The sequence below is a fragment of the Rhinolophus sinicus genome, linkage group LG15, assembly GCF_036562045.2.
Source record: "Rhinolophus sinicus isolate RSC01 linkage group LG15, ASM3656204v1, whole genome shotgun sequence".
NCBI classification, from domain to species: domain Eukaryota; kingdom Metazoa; phylum Chordata; class Mammalia; order Chiroptera; family Rhinolophidae; genus Rhinolophus; species Rhinolophus sinicus.
Genome location: NC_133764.1, coordinates 48,703,404 through 48,726,720, shown reverse-complemented (window position 1 = coordinate 48,726,720; position 23,317 = coordinate 48,703,404). Strand labels below are relative to the sequence as shown.

At 53.5% G+C, this 23,317-nt stretch overlaps 2 protein-coding genes and 1 long non-coding RNA gene across 10 annotated transcripts; 2 read left to right on the top strand and 1 right to left on the bottom strand.

Annotated features, from left to right (window-relative positions):
- The first annotated feature begins 1,248 nt into the window (after nucleotides 1–1,248).
- On the top strand, nucleotides 1,249–9,915 carry PLEKHH3 (pleckstrin homology, MyTH4 and FERM domain containing H3). Of its 7 annotated transcripts, none has more exons than XR_002138721.2 (13): nucleotides 1,249–1,896; nucleotides 3,771–3,901; nucleotides 4,267–4,346; nucleotides 4,435–4,626; nucleotides 4,713–4,870; nucleotides 4,981–5,101; nucleotides 5,881–6,187; nucleotides 6,766–6,973; nucleotides 7,213–7,349; nucleotides 7,680–7,812; nucleotides 8,004–8,437; nucleotides 8,768–8,959; nucleotides 9,520–9,657. XR_002138721.2 is itself a non-coding variant. In XM_019747598.2 (13 exons), exons 1-13 carry the CDS (start codon nucleotides 1,735–1,737, stop codon nucleotides 9,691–9,693), a joined length of 2,445 nt encoding a protein of 814 aa, XP_019603157.2. In that variant the 5' UTR covers nucleotides 1,250–1,734; the 3' UTR covers nucleotides 9,694–9,915. The 7 variants fall into 7 exon arrangements, 5 of the variants coding, with proteins under 5 accessions (XP_019603157.2, XP_019603156.2, XP_074176623.1 ...); XR_002138722.2 differs by having other exon boundaries at nucleotides 1,250–1,896; nucleotides 3,846–3,901; nucleotides 9,520–9,899; XM_019747598.2 differs by having other exon boundaries at nucleotides 1,250–1,896; nucleotides 7,213–7,340; nucleotides 8,004–8,462; nucleotides 9,520–9,915.
- A 900-nt stretch (nucleotides 9,916–10,815) lies between these two features.
- Nucleotides 10,816–15,489, bottom strand: LOC109455744 (tubulin gamma-2 chain). 2 transcript variants are annotated; one of them, XM_074320525.1, is made up of 11 exons: nucleotides 15,219–15,489; nucleotides 14,818–14,930; nucleotides 14,467–14,634; nucleotides 14,078–14,146; nucleotides 13,661–13,740; nucleotides 13,133–13,259; nucleotides 12,420–12,506; nucleotides 12,173–12,322; nucleotides 11,577–11,729; nucleotides 11,332–11,493; nucleotides 10,816–11,209 (listed from the first exon to the last, which is right to left on the bottom strand). In XM_074320525.1, exons 1-11 carry the CDS (start codon nucleotides 15,265–15,267, stop codon nucleotides 11,012–11,014), a joined length of 1,356 nt encoding a protein of 451 aa, XP_074176626.1. In that variant the 5' UTR covers nucleotides 15,268–15,489; the 3' UTR covers nucleotides 10,816–11,011. The 2 variants fall into 2 exon arrangements, with proteins under 2 accessions (XP_074176626.1, XP_074176627.1); XM_074320526.1 differs by lacking the exon at nucleotides 13,661–13,740 and having other exon boundaries at nucleotides 13,133–13,213.
- A 14-nt stretch (nucleotides 15,490–15,503) lies between these two features.
- LOC141568982 (uncharacterized) lies at nucleotides 15,504–16,808 on the top strand. The gene is made up of 3 exons (XR_012492337.1): nucleotides 15,504–15,605; nucleotides 16,192–16,226; nucleotides 16,669–16,808. It is a non-coding gene; the product is annotated as an uncharacterized LOC141568982 (long non-coding RNA).
- Nucleotides 16,809–23,317: the final 6,509 nt, after the last annotated feature.

The window sequence follows — 23,317 nt, the reverse complement described above, 5'->3', positions numbered from 1 at the left end:
GGGATCCAGACAGGGAAGAGAGTACATGGTTGTGGTTTCTCCACCCCTAGGAAACCTCAGTGCAGGCTACTCTCATCTGGGGCCAGGGCAAGGCCGGGGTGGCCTCTAGAGACGGTCGCATTGATTCCTGGTCTTTGTTTTACACAATCACGACAGGATGGCGTTCACGTGCGACAACTCTCGCAGTTTAACATCCGGTCAGCAAAGCTGCCCCGACCACTCCAGCCAGCAGTCTGCGGACCCGGGACAAGAAGGGCGGGGTGTGGCGGGGAGGTCTCAAGGGAGGCGCTGGCCTGATGTCCCCACCCTGTCCCGTCCCGCCCAGGTCGGGCTAGCCTTCCTTCCCAGACCCTCCGGCGGCTGAGACCGAAGCACGGCCTCCAGGGACCGGTATCTTGGGAAAGCTCGGAGATGGCGCAGATCCTAAAAGGGTCCCATAGGCCAGCCACTGGGGGCCAACCTGGAACCCTCCACCGGAGACCGCGGGAATCGCCGCTGAGTCAGCAACACACGCGCGCGCCCGCGGTCGCCCCGGCCCCCGCCCGGTCCGCGGCCCCGCCCCGTCCGCTTAGCGCCTTGATTAACCCCTTCCTACACAGAACCGTAGGATATTCATCTTGAGATACCTCCATTGTATCCGAAGACCACAGAATTCCCTAGAATCCCAAGTAATTCTCCTCACTGGAGCTCAGTGAACTGGGCGCTCTAAATTAGATTTTACTTCCGGTCTAGGTCTGTACTTCACTTCAAAAAAGAGATGACTCAGGTGGGAGAACTGGACTCCTTCATCCAGGGGCGGATGGCCACCTCTAGAGCTGTGCCTTGAGCAAGTAGCTAAGGCTCTTTCCTTTCTCAGGGACCCCGAGATGAGACAGGGGATCAAAGGACAGCAGTTGGGCCCTACCTCGATGCCCTATGCCCTTGATTCTCCAAAGCTTCTCAGGAGGACCAAGAGTTAAAACAAGAGCTTGAAGGAGGGCTTCCGTGACGTCACTAGCACTCCGCGTCCGACCTCAGAGACGGGGCGTGGCTAATATCGCACCGCCCTCTCCCTCCCTATTCCTCTGCCCCTCCCCGCTGTCACCAAGCCAGAGGCACCTGATGCAACCCGCCGCGGTTTCAGCAGTTTGATTGGTGGCCGCGCCCGGCGCCAGGCACAGGGATTGGGCAGAGGAGGCTGTGACGAAAATTGGACCCTGCCCTGTAAAGAAGGGAGGAGAGAAAGAAATGGGAAGGGGGAGCCAGAAGGGGAGGGGATTTGGGAGGCGGGGTCCCGGCGCTGTGCTCGCGCTCCTAGCGCGCCAGTCCCGGGCTGCAGGGAGCGCAGCGCGCGCGGCCCGGGCCCTGGCCACCGGACGCTCTACCGGACACGACCCTCCCTGGAGCTTGGACAGCTGCCCACCTTGGACACTGCACCGGACACTTCCCCCCACAGGGCTGGACACTACAACGGACAGTACTTCCCAGCTCCGGACATTGCTCCCTCCTCCCCCTTGGGCCCTGGACGCTCTTCCCCCTCCCCCTCTGGGGGCCCAGACATTGAGCCCCCCGCAGGCTCTAGTTAGGGACCCCTTGCACCCCAGCGCCAGACACTGCCTTCTCCCTGTCCCCTTCTCCCTTCCCCTCCTCCCGCCTCGTCTTTCTCCGGCTTGTGTCGGAGCCCAGCCAGTTTCTCCGACCCCCTGCTGCTCGGCCCCGGCTGTCCGCGCCCCTATCCCCCGGCTGCTCGCCCGGATGCCTCTCCCCGGGGGATTGTGGTGGCTCCTCTGCTGCCGTCGAGGCTTTACTCTTCTTCATCGGGACTACGGGGACGGCGAGCTTAGCGGGGACGGGGACGAGGACGAGGACGAGGAGACCTTTGAGCTACGGACCCCGAGTCCAGCGGGCGGCGGGAGGGTAAGTCCCGGGGGGTTTGGAGCCTTGTCTCAATCCCTCTCACTACCACCAGCCATCACGCCTGCTCCTACTCCAGACTCCAACCAAATGCCGCGCTCTTGGCGGACTGGGGACGTAGGAGAGAGGTTTTTGCCCGGGGGCCAGAAGCCCCCGGGAGCTCAAGGAGCAGCCCTACTCGGATGTGCCTGTGGGCCTCGCGCCGCACGCTGGGCGCTGTCCACCTGCTGGGGGCCCTGAGGCAGGGGAAGCGTCACGCGTGGCCCGACCTGGCCCTGCCTCTCCCTTCCCCGCCGGGCCCGCGTCCCATCCCATCTCCTTCCGCCTCCGCCAGCGCCGAGGAATGTGGCGAGGCCGGCTGGGCGGCTCGGACGCCTGGGTCCGCTCCGCTCCCAGGTCGTGAGCGCTGAGCGCTGGGGCCAGATGCGGGAGCTCCCGCCGCGGGGACTTGGGCGAGGGGGAAACGTCATCCTCAGATTGGGGTCCGTGGCGGGGAACCCACGGAGAGGGAGCTGGGGGCAACAACTCTTCGAGGACTCCTCGTCATTACCCTGCCACTCAGGACAGAACTCTTGGCCCTCCCTGGTGAGGCTCCTGGGGAATCCCTGAGGGAATGGTGAGGGACACTTGGCTCCCCGGTTTTGTCCAATTTCCCTGTGGGGAAACTGAGGCTCCATTGGTATAGAAGACTTCCATGCTCTGACGTTCCCTCTCCGATTCCCCAGCACACCAGCAACCAGACTCCCGTATTCTGTGGCCTGGGTCAGGCTCCCATCCCCCGCTCAGGGGTCCCCAACAGGCCCAGTGGCTCAGTGCCCGGGTGGGGCGGGCTGCGCGCCGGGGCCGGCGCCAGCACCTGGCGGAGGCGGAGGGCGGATAAATATAGAGGGAGGGAGGGAGGGAAGCAGGGGACTGCGATTAGAAGAGTTGGTCTGAGAGTGGTCAGCACCTGCCCCCCCCCACCGTGGTGTGACCGATAGCGTTTTTTTCAGACCCTCCAGAAAATAGGTGGATTTTCGCCCCACGAAGGCAAAGGACCCAGGCGTCCCCGAGCTTCCAGGCTGGGCAGGGTCAGCTCTGTGAATCAGGCCATTGCCTCCCTCATGCTCCACCTCCACCCCCCTCCCGGGAGCTTAGGGACAGGTGTCCCTGGCCCCCTCCCTCACCCCCCTCCTAGCTTTAGCAGTCTGGGCGCACTGGGACAGTGGCACAGTTCCCGCCTGACCTGGCTCCTGGACAGGTTTGCGGCCTCTCTCAGACCCCAGTCTACAGTTGAAGTTCTAGGACATGGTGGGAGGTGGGGCAAAAAAATCCTACCGCACCTCCCCCTGGAGAACGTGTGCCATTCTTCAGCCAGGCCTGCCCTTCCTGAGCCCCAGCAAAAGGGCAGGGTCTCTGCATATATTGAGTCTCAGGGGTGCCTGTGGGAGGACATAAGAAGCTCTTGGAGAAAGCCCTACACGGCTCTCTTCCCTTCATTCCCTTCTGTGCCCGCCTTCTGCATGCCTGCCAGCCAACGAAGGGAAAATGAGAAGAAGGGGGTTACTTCCAATCTCCCAGAGCAAGAAGGGACTTCGTCCACCTCTCCCTTTTCCAAGATGGGGAAGCTAAGGCCCAAAGACTGGAGGGGACTTGACAAGGTTCCACAGCGAGTTAGTGCTAGAGCTGGTATTAGAACCCAGGTCTCCTGACTCCCTACCCAGTGCTCTTTCCACTCTACCAACGCCTGATTGCATCTTCGAAGAGAAACGCAGACAAGGCAGGAGCCTTGACTTCTTAGCGCGGGCTGTTCTGTAGACTGGTGGGAGGGGCGATCCCAGCGGCTTCAGCTCGCTTCGTCATAGTCACGACCCCACTCCTTGATTCCTCAATCCCAGGAGCAGCGCTGTTCTGGGGACAGAAACCACGGGCATCCCGCGAGGAGGGCTTTGATCCTGAGCTTGTTTCCCCAGGGTCCCCTGGACGTGACGCTGACTCAGCCTGTGAGAAGCGGACCTATCTCAGACAGGTGAGCTCCGCCCCTGCGTCTCAGGGTCTGGAGACCCCAGCCGGTTCCCCGGACCCCCCACCCTCGCCGACTTCCCTCTCGCAATTGTGCAATAAGGGAGAGTCCTTACGCCGGACGCTGTGGTTTGGCCAGGGTCCCGGCGGGGGGGGCGGTCCGGCTGGGGGCGCCGGGAGGAAGGGGGGCTCCGGGCTATTTCTGGTGCGAGGTCAGACCCGCCCAGCGGTTCCCACAGTCTGGGGGAGGGGTGTCCAACTCGGGAGCAGGCACCCCTCGCGGTCAGGGGAACCCCTATTAAGGAGCTCCCTGGAGGTGGGGGTGCAGGACTGGCAGCCTCGCCCAACCCTCCCTCCATCCCTTTGGCCCAGGCTGCAGAGCTGGGAGGAGACGCGGAGCCTCATCCCGGAGAAGGGGCCACTGGAGGACGACACGGACGTCGTGGTGAAAGGTGAAGACTCACCTCAGGCACTCTGGAGGGCCCCCAATCCCAACCCTTCAGAGAATAATGTCTTCTCCTGCTGATCCCCTCCCCCCAGGTTGGCTGTATCGCGAGCCTCGCGGAGGAGGGGCGCGGCCCTGGTTGCCCCCACGCCGGGCCTGGTTTGTGCTCACCCGGGACTCCCTGGACCAGTTCAGCAGCAGCGGGAAAGGGGCGCGGCGCCTCGGGAGCCTTGTGCTCACCAGCCTCTGCTCTGTGATCGGCCCGGAGCGCAGGCCCAAGGAGACAGGTGAGACCTCGTGGGGACTCTCCTGTCTCCCTGGGCAGCGGCCCCAGCCGGCCCTGATTGCCCTACGCTGCTTCTCTTTCCCCCAGGTCTGTGGTCAGTGACCGTGTCTGGCCGGAAGCACAGCATCCGGCTCTGCTCTCCGCGTCAGGCTGAGGCAGAGCGCTGGGGGGTGGCCCTGCGCGAAGTGATCGCCTCCAAGGCGCCCCTGGAGACCCCCACCCAGCTGTTGCTCAGGGACATTCAGGTGCCAGAGAGGGGACTCCATCGAGAAAGAGGAGGGTGGTGGACCCAGCAGCTTTCTGGATTCATGGGAGCCCCCTTCTCCATCACTGTAACCCTTTCCCTGGCCTCTAGGAGAGTTGTGGGGACCCAGAAGCCGTGGCACTCATTTACCATCGGAACCCCATTCTGAGACATACCAGTGGGGCCTTGTATGCCCCACTCCTGCCCCTGCCCTATGGAGTCAGCGCCCCAGGTGAGTGGTGCTGTGTCCCAAGTCCCTAGGATGGGGGGTCTGAATGCCTCATCTGACAGGAACCTAGGAGTGCTCAGGGGACCTAGCCAGACCCTCAATTTCAAAGGATGAAGGTGAAACCAGAAGCTGACCAGACATACCCAGAGTGGCAGGGTGGGAAACCAGCAGAGAAAAAGACCCCTTTTGACCACCTTTTCGATGAGTATCGTTCTGACTACTGGTGTTCCTTCATGAGTTTCTACACTGTCTTCTATCCTTGTATTATACTCTTAAGACCATGCCATACTACCTTTATAAGTGGTGGAAAAGCCACCACTTTGGGAGAATGTGTTGGCCTCTTCCAGCTATATTTCTCCCCCAAAGGGATTAGTGACTGGCACATGTCCTAAAGCTAGAGGATTAAGGGGAGTTGGGAGAAGAACCCTGGTTTTCTGACTCCCAGTTCAGCCTGTTTTCTGGCCCATGGTGATGGCTCTCTGTACTCAATTACAGAACTTGGGTTTGAACCTATGTCCTTTAGTCTATCCCTCTACCTTAGTAACTCAAAGTGAAGCTTTAGCAGATCCTGACGGGGAGATTTCTGGGAGGCAGGGGTTGAGAGTTTGGCTCTGTGGGAACCATTGCTTTCCCTTCACTCTTCCTGTCGTTCGTACCCTCCCCTCCTTGCCATCCTCTGTCCCCTTATACTCCCCCTGACCTTCCCTGGTTCATGCTTTCCTCCCAGGGCCCAGCTCTGTGTCCCCTTTCCAAACCGTCCCTCCGCCCCCACCCTCCCGCAGGTCCGGGCTACGCACCCTTGCGGGAGGAGGCGGTGAGGCTGTTCCTGGCGCTGCAGGCCCTGGAGGGGGCGCGGCGCCCAGGGCCCCTGATGCAGGGTGTACTCCAGACCTGCCGGGACCTGCCCGCGCTCCGCGACGAACTCTTCCTGCAGCTGGCTAAGCAGACCTCGGGCCCCGCGGGCCCCCCCGGGCTCCTGGCTACCGAAGACCCCGCGGCCCTACGGTACTGGCAGCTCCTTACCTGCATGAGCTGCACCTTCCGGCCTGGGAGAGATGTACGGGGGCACCTCCTGGGACATCTGGAGAGGTGAGAGAGGTAGAGTGGGGTAAAGCAAAGGCAAGAAAGTTACAGCGCTGGGAGAAAATGGCAGGCCTTTCCAAAGGGTTTGGCAGATGGAGAACTTAGACCCAGAGAAGGGAAGAGACTTGCCCAAGGTCAAGGCCGCTGCTAATATGTACAATGTCTTTGTGGGAATTACAAGATCATACCTTACTTGCAGGGGAAGGAATTACAAAAAGGCGCCCCCTTTGGGCAGAGGAATTATCAAAAGGCTGCTTTCCCTTGGGGCTGATGCAGTCCAGAGCCAGGGCTTTTCGGTTGGAAAGCAGAATGCTGCTGGATTTTGGATTTCAACCCAAAGGAGGATCAGGGAGCCTTCGGAAGTGGGAGGGGGCAGTAGGAGATAGCTGCGGGGGTGGTGGTGGTAATGTCTCAGCTCCATACAGAGCACCAGGGGTAGATTTAGAAGAGCCTGTGGCTGCCTTCAAGGAACTTAAGAGTTGAAGGGGAGGGAATCGACGAGATGAAATAAACTATAAAATAAGAAGACTAGAGGGAGGGGGAGAAGGAAAGCCCTGATCTTCGGTGGGTTCTCCCCAACCCAGGACTGAGCAGGCGCTCCCGGACTCAGAACTGGCAGAATACGCACGCTTCATTCGCAAAGCCCTGGGCCGGACGCGCGGCCGAGAGCTGGTGCCCTCGCTGGCGGAGATTTATGCGCTGAGCCGTCGGCAAGAGCTGTTGTGCACCGTGCACTGTCCGGGGGCTGGTGCCTGCCCTGTGGCCATAGACTCCCATACGACGGCAGCAGAGGTAAGGCCAGAGAAAGACCCCTGAAAGCCCAATCCTTCCTCCCAGCTTCCCATGCCTGGCTCTCCTGGTGAGCGGGCCCCAGGTTCGCCCCGAGTCTGAGAGTCATCATTTGGGTGAGGGGCCTGTGTAGCGGGACTCAGAAACCTGAAAGACCTCTCTAGTTGCATCAACCCCTCAGAAGTCCTGGCAAGACCACTGTGAGGTCTGACTTTCCCCTTTCTCTCTCCCCTCTCCCCCAGGTTGCTCGAGAGCTGGTGGGGCGACTGGGCTTGGCCCGGAGCCGCCACGCATTCGCGCTGTACGAGCAGCGAGGGACCCAGGAGCGAGCCCTGGCTGGGGGGACTCTCGTGGCCGACGTGCTCACCAGGTTTGAGAAGTAAATGTCCAGCCCCAGCCTTGTTCTCCGTCAGCCCATCTGCCTCTCAGCTTCAGTCAATCACACTTGATCTTAGCCAAAAGGCCGAGAAGCGATTCAGTCAATCACTAAGCAAACGTTTATGAGCGCTTGCCACTTGCCCTGCACAGTGACGTTTGCTGGTTCCCAGAAGGACCCCTGCCCGCCAGCGGTTTGCTGTCGGGCTTGAAGGCTCACCTCCGCAGTCCACTCCTCCCTGCCCTAGCCCCCAACATCTAGCCCCGCCCCTAGCGGCCTGCACCTTCGGGGGCCCTGCTTCTGAGTTGAGTAGCGCCCTCTTCTCTGCTGCAGTTTGGCAGCGGAAGAAGCCGGACCCGAGGACTCGTCCGATTCCAGGTGGAGACTGTGTCTGCGTCTTCACGGACCTCTGCACCCTGAGGGGCTGTCCCCAGACGGTCACGAACTGCCTTTCCTCTTTGAGCAGGTGAGGCTCTCTGGCGTTCACGTCCCTCAAAAGACCCCTCAACCTGAACTCCCTTGCTGGGACATCGCATTTCGTCGTTATGGCAACCCCGTGGGAGGCTTTACTAGAATCCAGACCTCAGATTCCTCGCCCCGAGGTGTTTTCGCGACTGTGTGCTGCTGCCTCGCTGACACCCAGTGCCTCCCCCTTAGGCTCACGCTCTGCTGCTGCGCGGCCGACCGCCCCCGCCCGACGACGCGCTGCGCGCCCTGGCAGCGCTGCGCCTGCAGAGCTTGCATTTGGACTTCTCCCCGCGGGTGCCGCTGCCTCGCCTGGACCACTTGCTGCCGCCCCGTGCCCCGCCTCGTGAAGACCCTACTCGCTCGATTCCCAGGCCTCCCCCCTCTGCCGCCCTGCTGGCCGGGGCAATCTGGAGCCCCGGCCTGGCTAAGAGGAGAGCGGAGCGGGCCCGGCGCGGCGGGGCGGGCCGCACAGCGGGAAGCTTGGCCCGAGAGGGAGGAGGTGGCACAGGCACGGCGGCTGCTGTGCTGGGAGGCTGGAAGCGGCTACGGGGCATGGGCCGAGCTGAGGCCATGGCTGCCTACCTGGCTCTGGCGGCGCAGTGTCCAGGGTTCGGCGCTGCTCGGTATGACGTTCTGGAGCTGAGCACGGTGAGGGGGAGAAGGGAGAAGGGGACTCTGGTGGCCCAAGCCCCACACCTGCCCCAGAGCCAGAGGCCCCCACTGTGGGTCACTGTACTCCCTGCACCCAGCACAGCTGCCCATCTCACACTCCAGGAGTCACTCACTGGCTGACTCTTGGGCCCTCCGGTCTCTGGAGCCTTAGCCCCCTCCACACATGCTATGTGGATCATAGTGGGGATAGGGAAACTTCCTGATCACAGCCATCTCTTCCCACCAAAAATAATGCAGCAGGGTCCCCTTTTTGCACGCTGACTCTGCCTCTCTGTCCTTAGGAGCCTGGTGGGGGCGCTCCACAGAAGCTATGCCTGGGCCTGGGAGCCAAGGCCATGTCCCTCTCCCGACCGGGTGAGACAGAGCCCATCCACAGTGTCAGCTATGGCCATGTGGCCGCCTGCCAGCTAATGGGCCCCCAGACCCTGGCATTGAGGGTGGGAGAGAGCCAGCTCCTCCTGCAGAGTCCCCAGGTGAGTGGGAAGGGGAGTGTGAAAGGAGGAAGGAAGGGGAGGGATAGCAAGAAACTTTTATTAAACACTGAGCATGGGCCAGGTACAGCTCTTGGCACTGGAGATTTGGCAGTGATCAATGACAAGTTCAAGGAGCAGGGGAGTTAGACTGTAAACAAGAAATCAAAGACGATTTAAGATTGTGATAAATGCTACAAAGGAAAGGGTAATGTGACAGGAGGTGACTGGAAGGGGCTATAACATTAGGTAGGATGGTCAGGAAAGGATACTCAAAGAAAGAAGGTGACATGTAAACTAGCCATAAGAAGATCTGGGGGAACAGCATTCCAGGTAGAGGGAATTGCAAATGCAAAGACCCCAAGATGAGAAAAATCTCAGCGTATTAGAGGAGCAGAAAAAAGCAAGTGTGACTGGCACATAGTGAATGAGGGAGAGTGATGATGAGGAAGGAAAGGTTGCAGGGGGCAGCTCATGTAATGCCTTTGTAAGGAGCCTGGGTGGAGGATGAGACAGGAGAACCCAGTGGCCCCTGTTGCACTCTGACCTCTGCCCTCTCTTAGGTGGAAGAGATCATGCAGCTGGTGAATGCCTACTTGGCCAACCCCTCCCCTGAGAGGCCCTGCAGCAGCCCTTCTCCATGCCAAGACCTGCCAGACACCTCCTCTCCCAGCCAGCACCCGGGCCTGGAGGAGCCCCAGGGACAGTCTGGCTGTTTTGGGCAGCTGCAGGAATGAGCCTGCCAAGAGGTCGTGACCTCCCTCCTGTCTCCAGCCTGGATCTGGACTGCTCTGATATTTGAGGGAACCATGGACCCTTTTGGCCCTGCAGGGACAGGGCAGACCCCACACCCAAGGGCTGTGATGGGTGCAGACAATTTTCTAGTTTGTTTCTTAATTTATTTGTAGAAGAGAAGAAAAAAAAAAAAAAAAAAAAAAAAAAATCCTTATTTACACAAACCCTTCCTGTGGGAGTGTTGTCAGTGGGACAAGTTGGAGCCCCATAGCTCAGAGCTCCACCCCTGAGGACGCCCACACTCTGGGCTTTTACCAGCACTGAGGGGAATCTGTACACCACAGGGCTCCACCCTCCTTGACCTTCTGGATTTAACCTTTTCTTGGCCAGTATGCTGTCATAGGGTGGTGGGTGGGGCAGGCAAGAAGGCAGTTGTGGAAGCTGGCAATTACTCACCCTCCCTTCTCCATTGACTGGCATAATGGTGGCCTCTTGGTGTCCTGAGGCCAGAGGATAGTGAGTCATCAGGACTGGCACTACCCACTTCCTACCCTGGTGTTCAGGGCCTGATTGGGTCCATCTTTATTGTGCCTACTGTTTGGGGCCTGGAATGGAGAGAAGCCTGGGGCAGAATCAGACCCAAGAACTCTGGCACAGATAAAGAACTTGTCAGGATGGGGTCAGCCCTACTCCTGAGTTCTGTTCCTGCTTTATCTGGTTGGGTTGAACGGGGTTGAATTCCTGAGGATCTGATAGCTTTGGGCCCTGGGAATTCAGAGTCCCAGCTTTCCTGACCGGTTCAGAATGCCGCAGTCCCTCCTTCAATAGCCCCCACATACTCTTCCCTGAGTGGAGGAGCTGGGGCAATGCTGATCCACCCTGGGGCAGGAGCTTAGGCATGGAGGAGACAGCGGACCTCAGGAATCCTCTTGAGAGTAAGGCTAACTCCAGGAAAACAGCCTGGTTCTAGGCAACGGATGCCAATGGAAACGACACACTAAGACCTGGACTAAATTGGTAAGAAGCTAGAGCAGGTATAGGCTACTCTACCAACAAATGCCTGGGCACTGGGAGGGAACATGGAGGTCCCTTCATCATCCCCATAGTCACAGAACAAGCCCTGATTATATTCACAACCAAGCTTTATTTATTAGAGCTAAATAAGCATATCAAGGGTCAGGGCATGGAAGGGAGAGAGTAGCACCAGCTCCTGGGCTGGAGATGAACCTAAAAAGGTTGCCGGTGAGGGGAATTTGGGCCAGAGGGACAAGGCATGACGGGGGCAGTGCTTACTGTCCAGGGGTAGTAGTAGGGAGGAAGTCACTGCTCCTGGGTGCCCCAGGAGATGTAGTCTGGCCGCGTGGCTGCATGGTACTCATCAATGAGCTGCTGCACAACCTCCCTGGACCTGTCCAGCTCGTCAAAGTTCTCCTTAAAGATGTCCTCCTTCCGGAACTGCTCCAGGAAGGCCTCCCGCTTCCGCAGCTTGTCGTACTGCTGGCAGGAACTTTCAAAGAGCTGAAAGAGATAGAAATCTCCAGGATGGGAGCCAGTACAGGATGGGTTGGAATAGACTGGGGAGAATGATAAAGGTGCTAGTGGAACAGAGTGGCCAAAGATGACCAGGAGACTAGCCTCACCGAGGAAATGCTGGTGTGGTTGGCCATCATGAGCCCGCTGACCCGGTGGGCAGAGGGCAGGTAGGGAGACTTCCTTGACAGGGCCACCTGGATGCTGGCTGGGCCCCAGGGGATGAAGTTGGCCAACTTCCGTTCCCGGATCCTCTGCAGGCTCTTGTGGACCTGGGGAGGGCAGAGGAGTGGTGGTGGTCGCCTCTCCTCTACCCCTGCAGGTTCCAGGGGTGGAATGAAGGGGCCTCACCTACCTGAGTGGGGTCCACCTCCCCCTGGATGATGTTGAGGATGGCAATGTAGCAGTGGTTGGTCTGGCGATCCCGGCCGGTGGACACCATCACGTTCTTGGGCTGCAGCAGCCGCCTCATGACATCCAGGACCGTGGTCTTCCTCACGCTGGCCACCTGAGGCGAGAGTGGGCCACAGGGACCAGGCTAGCACTGGGGGCACAGTGCAGGGATGCACGGACAGACAAGAGTAGGCGGCACGTGCCCCCAGCAGACTCGGGGCAGTATGGTCTCTTTGGGGAGTGTCTTTGGATTCAGTTCTATACTGAGCCCCTGCTGTGGGATCAGGACTCTTAGCCCTCCTCAGCTCAGCAAACTCATGCCCCTGTGTAGGAGCACACGCAGACCCTGTACAGCCCAGGCCCTGCAGGAAGCCAAAGGCAGAGGGAGAGAGGAGAGCGAGTCAGCAAGGAAGTCGTACGGTCTGTGCCAGTCCCTGAGCGCAGAGCCCCTGGGGGCTGCAAAGTGCAGGTCCTGGGGCAGCAGGGAGAAGAGAAAGGCTAGCTCAGGGCCCAGGGCCCAGGGCCAGCCCGGCCTGGGACACTCAGGGCCCTTCTTACCGACTGGTCCGTGGTGAGGGGGGTGTAACCAGTCATGAGGAAGTGGAGCCGCGGTGTGGGAATGAGGGAGGCGATGAGGCCGATGAGGTCATTGTTCATGTAGCCCGGGTAGCGCAGGGTGGTGGTGCTGGCCGACATGATGGTAGACACCTGGGGACAGAGGTGCCACGTCATGCGTCTTGCCTGGGGTGGCCTCCCTTCCCCAGATGGCACTCTGAGCCAAAGGAGTCCAGGAGTGGGGCCTCACCAGCTGATTGATCTGGGAGAAGGATGGGTTCTGGATGTGCAGGCGATCTGTGGCGATCCGGTTCAGGGCTGTGTTGTCCAGCACCACCTGAGGAGGGGACAGAAGAGGGTCATGGCAACTTTTTGAGGAGAAAGGGGGCAGAGAAATAACTTATTACCTTAGCCCTAAACTCCAAAACCAGGAAGTAGGTATGTTAATTTAAAAGGAAAGTACTGTGTGTGGGGCATCACAAGACACTTTTCTACCATCCAGTGCACTAAACAAGTATTTGATTGTCCCCATGTGCCATGCACTGTGTTTGGCTCTGGAAATACCATGGAGAGTAAACAGGCATGGTCTTTGCCCTCACCAGGTCTACAGTCTAATGGAGGGAGACTGACATTAAATATAAAACAAAAGAAAAGTATAGTTACAGCCTGAAATATGCACAAAGGAATTTGACCTTGACTGAGTGGTCAGGGAAGGTTTATGCTAAGAAAGTGACTCTTGGGCTGAAAATTTAAGCATGAGTAGTTATTAAACAGGCGAAGTGGGGATATGCGGGAGACTAAGTGACTTGGGGTCAGGTCCTTATTTCATAATTTGGGCCACCAGCTATGGCTTTGTGGGTCCTCTGTTCTCCACGCAGGGGCTTGGGAAGGGCAGGTGTATGGGTCTCACTGATTTGAGGAGATGGACCCAAGTCCCCCACTCCTTCCTTCTTCTATGCTCACCACACAGTCTGCGTTCTGGGTCAGCCTCTTGAGTGTGAGCAACGAGTTGTAGGGCTGGACCACCACGTCGCTCATCTCGTCCTGGTTAGGGAACACTGAGTATGTCTGTACTAGCTTCTTGGGGTACCTGGGGTCAGGAAGAGAGAAAGGGAAGGTGGCACAGTGAACTGGAAGGAGTCATCACTGCCCATCTGTCTTCTCTAGGGATAATAGGGGCCATTCCTTTTCAAGTGTCACCAAACTCTTGTACAAAACGGGTGAGAGCAGAACTGAGCCTTTTAGAGCCCAGGAGCCAAAAAGGATAAGCCTAAAGCATCAAATCACGTAGGTCCCCTCCTTTCCCTAGGTAAACCCCGCTCCCAGGAATTACTGCTTCCAAGTAGTTCCCTGGGTGGCCAGGCTCTCTTCATACCTATGACTCATAGGGCTAGTAGCAGGCCTCCCAAACCAAGGAAAAAAAAGCAACAAAAAGGAAAGACATTACCCAGGGCACCAGGGCCAATGCCCTCTCCCCAAACACAGGCTTACCTGTCATTTAGTCGCTCCAGGAGGTAGGAGCCCAAGCCAGAACCCGTCCCCCCAGCGATGGAGTGACACAGCACAAAGCCCTGCAGGGGGAGGGATGGGGAAAGGGACCTGGAAGAGGCTTCAGGTTTGTCTCATTCCCCATTCCCAACACACTCATGTCTCAGGGCTTCCTGTGTCCATCCAGGCTAAGGCTCCTTGGGAAGGATGACTCATGCCTAAGAAGCTGATGCCATCCAGCTAGGATTGCCTTGAGGTCAAGGAGTGTGCCTTATTTACCTGAACATCTCACATCTGATGCTCAATAAATTAGTTTTGAATTGAATTGCCCCCATCACAACACCTGTTCAGGCTACCTCTTGACCTTCCCCCCAGCACTTTTTAGCCTTTTGTTTTCTCTTCAATGGTGCAGGACCTCACCTCGAGGCTGTCACTTCCATCTGCTTCTCTGTCTATGATGTCAAAAATGTCTTCATGGATTTTCTCACCCTGTATAGAGACATGGGGAGGGAGGGTCAGGATGAAGGCTCTGGAGAGCATCTCTTTTCAGCACTAAGAACTCTACTCTGGGACACTGCTGCCACCCTCAAGCAGAGCCTCAGCTGTGGCCCTCAACCCAGAAAAGCTACTTTGCAAATGATTTGTATAGTTTGCATAAAACCGTTATCTACCTGGCTGTCCCTCTTGTTTGGGTATCCCTTAGTGTCTTATTTATTGTTAATCTGGTCTGGTCAGATCCCCAGGCTGCTTGAGCCTGCCTTGTCCAGGGGAGGGGACATCAAGGGTCTCTGGGATGGCCACCTGAATACCTGGGAGAATCCGCTGGCCCAGTTGTTGCCAGCTCCTCCTCCATGCTCCGACAGGTAGATGTTCTCTGGGTTGTAGAGCTTGGCATAGGGAGAGTTGAGGATGGAGTGGATCACCCGGGGCTCCAGGTCCAGCAACACAGCCCTGGGGATGTAGTGCTCATCGTCCGCCTGTCAACGGGAGTCCAGGAGGGGGCCCACTCAGCTAAGGCCTGCCCAGTCCTCAGGCCTCCCCACTCTGGCTCCTGCCTGCCCTCCCTCCTCAAGCCAGCAGCCCTGGCTCCTTTGCCCAGCGGGGTTTCCCAAGGCCACTGCCCATCCCTTCAGGCCCCCTGGCCAAGTCGCTGGGAGCACCTGGTAGAAAAAGACGTCCTTGCGGTCAGTGCCCTCGGTGGCGAATTCCTCCACGATGCCCTCGGGGCTGATACCATGCTCGGCGCACAGTTGTTTCCAGAACTCAAACCCAACTGAGGGATGGGGAGACATGCCTCAGTGGGCTAGAGTCATAAGGCCTCAGGAGCCCAGGGTTAGGTTCAGAGGCTGTCACACTGAGATGCTGGACCCAAGACGTCTGGTCCGGGAGCAGTCACAGCCCAGGACTGGAGGCGCAGCTCTGGGTCTGGGGGCTCGTTCATCATGCGCAGTAGAGCAGGGGGTTTATAGGAGGGAAGGAGGGACTGGAGGATACCAAGCACTTGGGTAGGACGGAAGGGACAGAACCGGAGACTGGAGGGGCCCGGCGCACGCTCGCTCACTCTGGTTTCCGCACTGGCCCAGCTGCAGGGTGATGATCTCCCGGGGCATCGCTCTTCAGACGTGGGCGCGCCAGCCCGGACCGGAGAGCGTCACCGCACAGACAGCTTGGCAGCCGGACGCGCAGGACGTGGGGAGAGCGCGCTCTCTTCGTCTCTTGACGCGGGTGCTCGGTCTGCGCGTGTGCAGTACAGGCCTCCCCTCGGCCAGCGGGCCGGGATGCCCAACCTGGGCATCATTTCCCCCACAACACTTGCAGCGGGAATTCAGCACAGGCGCAGAGTGAGGCCACGCCCCCTCCTGCCACCCACCTCAACTCCGCGCCTGCGCTGTGAGACCAGCCGGGCTGCAGACCCTGGTGTAGGGAGGTGAAGGGAGGGACGGCCCAGGTATGTGGCGTCAGCTATTATGCTGTATAGATTGGTGAGCGGCTCCGCTACATGGAGGGGCTGGATTCAAGCCAATTTTCTTCTTTTAAATTTCTATTTTTAAATTAAATATATTAAATACAATTTACCATTTTAATCATTTTAAATGTATAATTCTGTGGCATAAAGTAGATTCACATTATTCTGCAACTACTACTACAATTCATGTTCAGAACTTTGTCTCCCAAACTGAAACTCAGTACCCATTAAACAATAACTCCCCCATCACCATTCTATTTTCAGTCTCTATGATTTTGACTACTCTAGGTATCTCATGCAAGTGGAATGATACAGTATTTGTCCTTTTGTGTCTGGCTTATTTCACTTAGCATAATGTCTTCAGGGTTACTCCATGTTGTAGCATGTATCAGAATTTCATTCCTTTTTAAGGCTGTATAATATTCCACTGTAGGTATATACCACATTTTGTGTTTATCCATTCATCTGTCCATGGACACGGGTTGCTTCCACATATTCGCTATTTTAAATAATTCTGCTATGAACATGGGTGTGTGAATATCTGAGTCCCTGCTTTCAATTCTTCAAGGTACATACCCAGAAGTGAAAATGCTGAATAACACGGTAATTTCAAGTTTAATTTCTTTAGGAAATGCCATACCATTTTCCATAGTGCTGCACCATCATTTTACATTCCCACCAGCACTGCCGAAGGGTTCCGATTTCTCTGCGTCCTTGTCAGTGCTACTTATTTTCTGTTTTTATTTTTTAATAATAGCCATCTTAATGAGTGTGAAGTAGTATCTCATTTTGGTTTCTATTTTATTTTAAATTACAAAAAGTTTTAAACATACAAGCATGATTTGTATTTTTACTACATATTTTCATTTTGAAATTGTATATAAATGGTATCAGAGTGCAATATCCTTGTGTAACCTGCTTTTTCACCCTACGTTAGATTTTTGTGATTTCGCAATGTTGGTATATGTAAGCTTTTAAAATTCCTTTTAACTGCTTTATTGTATTTATTGGATGAATAAAACCAGTTTATTCTGTTTCCACACAGGGCAATTTGATTGTTTCCACTTATTCCCTATTACATTGAAGGAATACAGGACTTGTTCGCTTGTGAACTTGAAGAAAAAGATCTCTCTCTCTACCAGGGGCATGTGCAGCTTCAACTTCACAAGGTTTCACGTATTTTCTCCTAGAGGGTTGTACCAGTTTACACTCTGACCAGCAATAGAGTTTTCATTTCCCTACACCTGCATTCACCCTTGGGGTCTCAGATCTTAATTTTTGTCCATCCCATAGCTGCCCAGTGGGATCTCCTGGTTGTAATTTCCAGTTATGATCATAAGTGAAATTGATTAGATTTTCTTTTGTTACTGACCTTTCGGAATTGCCTGTTCATATCCTTTGCCCATTTTTCTATTTATGTAGACAAAGTGATCCATCTTTTCCTCCTGTTTTTGCACGTGTTATACCTTGTTAAATAAACCTTTTCCTCTCCCAGCATCATAAAGCTGTCTTCTGTGTCTTCTTTCAAAGGCCCCGTGGTAGTTTCGCTTGTTCCTGTAGGTCTTTAGTTCATCTGGAACTTATTTGGAGGCCTGCTCTAAGATAGGGATCTACTTTATCTTTTCCATATGGACGGCCAATTGTCTCCCAACCAATTATTTAAGAGTCGTCTCCCCCACCCGCGGGACATTCCAAGCCCCCGCCCCGACGTGGGCCGGCTCCTGACTGCTCTTTCGCTCGGCTGGGCGGTCTCTCTGTCCCTGTCCCGCGGGCTTTCTCCGGGAGCCGATGCAGAGAGACTGGCGAAAGCACCACTGCCAAGAGTCAAGCTCAGACGAAGTTTTTTGTTTTCTTTTCTCTCTCTCTCTCTCTTTTTTTTTTTTTTAAGGAGAACTCGGCCGCCTTCCAGCCTGGGCCGCCAGGAATCTCAGGGCTTCTTTAGAAGGCTCTGGCTGGCCCCACGCCTGCCGCCTCCCGGGCCTCGGCTCAGTTTCCCTCCTCTCATCCCACCCAGGACCCCCAGCTGGCTTCCTCCCGCTCAAGCTGGGCTGTCGGAAGATCTCGAGCGGCCCCCAGGAGGACCGGCGGCCTCGCCCTTTCAGGGAGGGTCTGGCTGCTCCCTTTGAAGTTTGAAGGTGGGGTGGGAGTTCCTCCGTTAGCCTCCTGGCTCCCCTCCCCCGCTAGAACCACTCCTTCAGGGCTGGCTGTCTTCAGAGGCTGTGCCAGGCCCCTCTCTGAGTCTGCCCAGGTGAAGAGAAAGGCTTCAGAGATGAGAGTAAACTTGCCAGGCCTCCCTCCTGGTGAGTCTGGAACAGTCTGTTTGCTTCCTTGAAAATAATTAAGCTGTAAGCAGTTTATGAACACTTGTGAAACACGAGAGTTTAATTTCAAACTTTTCTTACGATTAATAACAATGACTTGCTCTTCCTCCTAGTCTTCCAGAAGTGGGAAAAATGTCCTTCAAATCCCAGTTTATAGGCAAACAAGTTAGAACGTGTGAATTCATCTGAGTTGGAGAAGATGCAGTGTAAGTTTCCTCTAAGAAGCCATCTCTGACAAGCTGGAGGCTCCTCCTAGTCTGTAGACATGGGTTGGAAACAGATGCTGGTGGACATTAGCAGAGCTGAACATAAATGTTCCTGGTCATTAACAGACCATGTTTCCATTTCTTTTGAGAAATGACCAGTCCCTATCTGTTAAATGAGATGAGCACTTAGCACCATGGCAGACTCATAGAAAACACTCAACACATGTTAGCGGACATGATTATCACTAGATGCAGTCAGAACTGAGGTACAGCTTGGCTGCTGCTGAAGAAAGATCTTATTCAGGGTAAAATAAAAATGAATGATTGCTTTAAATAAATTTTTAAAAATTAAAACCTAATTATTTGTCTTGATCCTACAGATTCGGTTTCAGATCTAACTTCTATTGACATTGAGCAAAAGGCCCAGGTTCACGGTCTTTCTCATGGGTGTCAGATCCAGGGTCTCAAGTTCATTACCCATGGCTTGATTATTGATGTTGAGTTTAATTTGCTTGGCTCCGTGTTCTCTGATCCAGGTTATGATAACGTAGTGGGATGTGCCATTCCTCTGTCCAAGGCCTTGGTCTGCCTCTGATAATAAATGTAGCATTTGTAAACTAACAAGTTGGTTAAAATGTCCTAAGCCTTTATTTGACATTCCATGTTGAATAAAACATTATTTTGGCCGCACCGTCATTTCTGGTCTTTCTTGGAGACCTGGCCTGCAGTACGTCAGGAGCACAGGTATGTCAGGGAGGTAAGGATGCAGAGGTGTGAGGTGGGGAAGTGAGGGTGTATCTCAGGGACTAGGAGGAAGACAGCTGGTTAGAGTAGCTTCAGATCTTGAGACTAGGATCCTATGACCCCAGGGAGTTTAATTTTCAAAAGAAAGCCCAGGAAAAGTTCAACGAAGGGGAAGAGCTGAAGCTCTTTATGTGAAGGGAACTTATGCTAAATCCACATTTTGGTTATGAAATAGAGCAAAAGGGGCTATTTTGTTCTGTATTGTGTTCTCAAGGAGTAGGATAAAGGAAATAAGCCTAAAGGTAATCCTGTTTGCAATCATTTATTCATTCTTTTATTGTGTACCTCTTTACTCTTTGTGGCACACTAATATGAGCTGGGGAAATAAAGCTAACAGACTCAAGTGCCCCTGGCCTTGTGGAGAAGATAAACACCCAGCAAGGTTAGCACAGAGGGCAGAGTTGGGAGCTTAACTTGGTGGTGGTGGTGCTGGTGATGGAGCAGGGAGAGGCGAGAGAATTGGGGGAGACTTTTTGGAGGAGATGGAGTCCGGTCTAGTCTTGAATGTCTGGTAGGAATTGACCAGGTGGGGAAAATCGAGGAGGATACAAATCAATAAGAAAACACACACTCAGAAAAAGATGCATAAAGGGAATAAACAGTTCATAATAAAGAAAAAATATATAAAAAGATACTCAATCTTAGTAGTAATCAGAAAAATACAAATTTAAGGCAAAAAATTAGATGAGCAAAAATTTAAAGATTGATAATATCTAGTGTTGATGAGTCTGAGAAATGGGTGCTTTTATACACTAATTTTATACATTATTGGTGGTTGTATAAACGGATATGTCCTGGAGGCTAAGCTGGTAGTTCTCTTGATATGTAAAATACACATACCTTTGACCCAGCAATTCCGCTTCCAGGAATTACCTGGGTACCTGATGACACAAATGCTAAGATGTGCACAAAGATGTATGTACAGGGATATGTGCTGCAGCAGTGTTTATAATAGTGAAAAACAACCTACATATCCATGTGTCCATCAATAGAGGTGTGGTTAAATAAATGACATATATCCCTATTAAGGAATACAAAGGAACCATTTGTAAGAAATATAAGGTGGGGCTCTCATTGGCATGGAAAGTTTGCCAACACATGGTAGGTGACAAAAATTAGTTCCAGAACAATATGCATGGTCTCATCCCTTATGACAAAACAAAACGAAAGTATTTATGAGTGCACGTGGTGAGGGAAAAAAAGGTGTGTGTGTGTGTGTGTGTGTGTGTGTGTGTGTGTGTGTGTGTCTGTTGAGGGAGCTAATGGTATGGAAGAAGCAGCATGTGTATAGGCCGGATGCAGGAGATGGCATGTTGAGTTTAAAGGTGAAGAGGTAGTGAACTGGAGGAGTCAGCAGGGATCAGACTTGGATGTGCCTTGCAGAATAGTAAGCTGCTGAAAATCCTGAACAGGGCAGGGACCGAATCAGATTTTAGAATGATCCCTCTGGCCTCAGTGAGACAGGCATGGCTTGAGTGGAGGAAGAGGCCAGGTTACCAGTCAGACCTGAAATGACAAGGGCCCTGCCCAAGCATGGGGAGGACGGGACAGATTCTAGAGACACTGAGTGGAGAGAATCTGCAGGAGTTCAAGATGACTGAACATGCAATGGGTATAAGTGACAAGGGAAGACTCAGAGCTGACAGATTTCAATCTTGGGATGGTGGGTGAAAGTAGGGTCACTTCCTGAGACACAGGGAATTCAGGAGGAGCATGTATGCACAGGTTGAGAGGCCTGGGTGATATCCAGATGGTGATAGGGGTCCGTAGGCAACAGATAGCACAGGCCTAGATCCAAGGAGCAAGGTCTAGGTGGAGAACCAGCCGTACCCAAGCGGTAGTTAAATCCACAGGCATGAATAGGGTCACGCAGGGAGAATGCATGATGTGGGATGGTCCTAGATTGGAAGAGGACTGGAATAGAACCTAACAAAATATAACACTTATGGAGTAGGAAGGAAGATTATATTGCAAAAAAGAATGAAGGAGCAAGGAAAAAGGCAGAAGTAATGCTAGTGTGTATCAGTGAGGTTTGATTGCCTACCCTCTTTGTTCCTGGCAGAGCCTGGATTTTGTTCTGCATTCCACCCTTCTTCCAAGTGATTCCACAGTAAATCCTATTTAATCCAAGCTGATTATGGTTATCACAGTTTCCTTGCCAGGCACTGATTTAGGAGGGGCCGTATGATGTAATTGAAGTCAATGAAATGTGAGGAAAGACTTCCGGGGGCTTCTGGGGAAGGTCTCCTCACTGCTTATAAATAGACATACAGGAAGAGACACACTCTTCTTCAGCTGCATGTTGTCACCTTTGGATATGGCACCTGAAACTGCTACCATCACCTTTTAACTGTGCAGAGAGCATCTTGGGGATGAGCCATCATGCTGAGGGTGGTAGAGCAGAAAGAGAGGGCACGTGGGTCCCTGATGATGCTGCTGAACCATCAGATTAATCAGCCCTGGAGCTGCCCCATATCTGGACCTCTTAAAATGTGGGATATATTTTTCCTTATGTTTTAAGCTATTTGATTTGGATTCCTTTTTTACTTGCAGCTGAAGGCATAGCCATAGAGAAGGATACTGCAGATGCCTAGGAAGGAGAAACTTCCAAGCAGGAAATGAGTTGGCATCTGAGGCTGCAGGGAGATGGACTAATATGGAGATGGAAAGGTGGCCTTTGAATTTGGGGGATCATTGGTGACTTTGGTGAGGATAGTGGCCCTGGGCCATGAGAGAAAAAAACAGCTTGCAAAAGGTCACTTACTCTTACACAGAGTTGGCACTAATGGATTTTTATGGAATCATAAAAATGAGACATGAATAAATGGAAGATAAGGAGGTGGGCAAGGAGTATAGACTTTAAAACAGGGGTTTTAATCTGGGGGATCTATGGATAGCATTCAGGGGATCCATGAACTTAAATGGGGAAAAAATTACATTTTAATTTTTCACTCACCTCTAAAATTTAGCCTTTTCTTCAATTAGGACTGTAAGCATTACACTTCAGTAGTATTGTCATTACCTGCGACTCTGTCACCTATAAAAATCACAGCTGTTTTTATATCACATTATAGTTTGTTGCAGACATTGCAAACTATTGTTTATAATCATCACTACTTGAAACACACAGAATATCCACTTCAAGAGCTTTTTATTTAATGCATTAATAAAGGACACACAAAAATAAAAGAAAAAATCATGTGTATTACTATGTCACAAATTTAAAAAATATAACAGCTGTATTTCAGTATAATTGGTTCCCATGGTAATTCTATGTATATTGTTATATGCGTTCAAAAACATTATTCACCAGATTACTGAAGCTATCCGTGGTGTGAAAAAGGTGAACAACTCTGGCTCTAAAGGAAGAGAGAGAAGGGGAGACTTGTACAGTAGAGATGGGAATGTATTGTGTGGGGAACACTGCTTTTTAGAACAGAGGAGAGACTTCCATGTTGAAATACTGAAGGGATAGAGAAGAGATTTTGAGCGCCAAGGTCCCTGAAGAGGCTGGAGCTATTGCGATGCAGAGCTCAGGTGGAGGGATTAATACAGGAAGGAAATATTTCCCACAATAAAAGGGAGGAAAGGATGAGTGTAGATAAAAATAAGTGTTTTAGTAGGGTGGGAGTGGAGGCAGGAAGTTGAGGGGGATTCTGCCTGATGGCTTCTATTTTCACTGTCAAGTAGGAGTGAAGTTATCTGCTGAGAGTGAGAATGAGAGGGGAGGTGATAAAGGTAGGAAACAGAAGAGAGGGCTGACAAGGACAAGTAGAAGGACTACCAGCCCAGTGGGTGGAGAGGAGTGGGGCAATTAGAGACCATCAGGTTGTCACGGCAACAGTCTGTGTGGGTGTATAGGAATCAGAGGGCAGAAAGTCAGCTAGAGTCAGGGCTGGGGTTTTACCAGGAGGATGAGATGATGCAGGAATAAAAGAAGGATGGGTCAAATTGTTTAGGCTGTGTGGAAAAGAATGTGGAGGTAGGGGTGGCCAGATGGCTCAGTTGGTTAGAGCACGAGCTCTTAACAACAAGGTTGCTGGTTCAATTCCCGCAGGGGATGGTGGGCTGCACCCTCTGCAACTAAAGATTGAAAACTGAGACTGGACTTGGAGCTGAGCTGTGCCCTCCCCCGCTAGATTGAAGGACAATGACTTGGAGCTGATGGGCATCTCATGTACTTTACGGATGAGGAGACTGGGGTTCAGAGAGCAGAGATGTGTATTTATGTTTTGGGGCTTCTGTAGTCTTGCTATTAAGATCTGTGTCTATGTCTGGGTCACTGTGGTAGACAGTGTTGGTTGGTGAGTCCAACCCCATCTCCCTGTCACCTCCCAATGATAGGTCTACGGTTGCCTCAGTT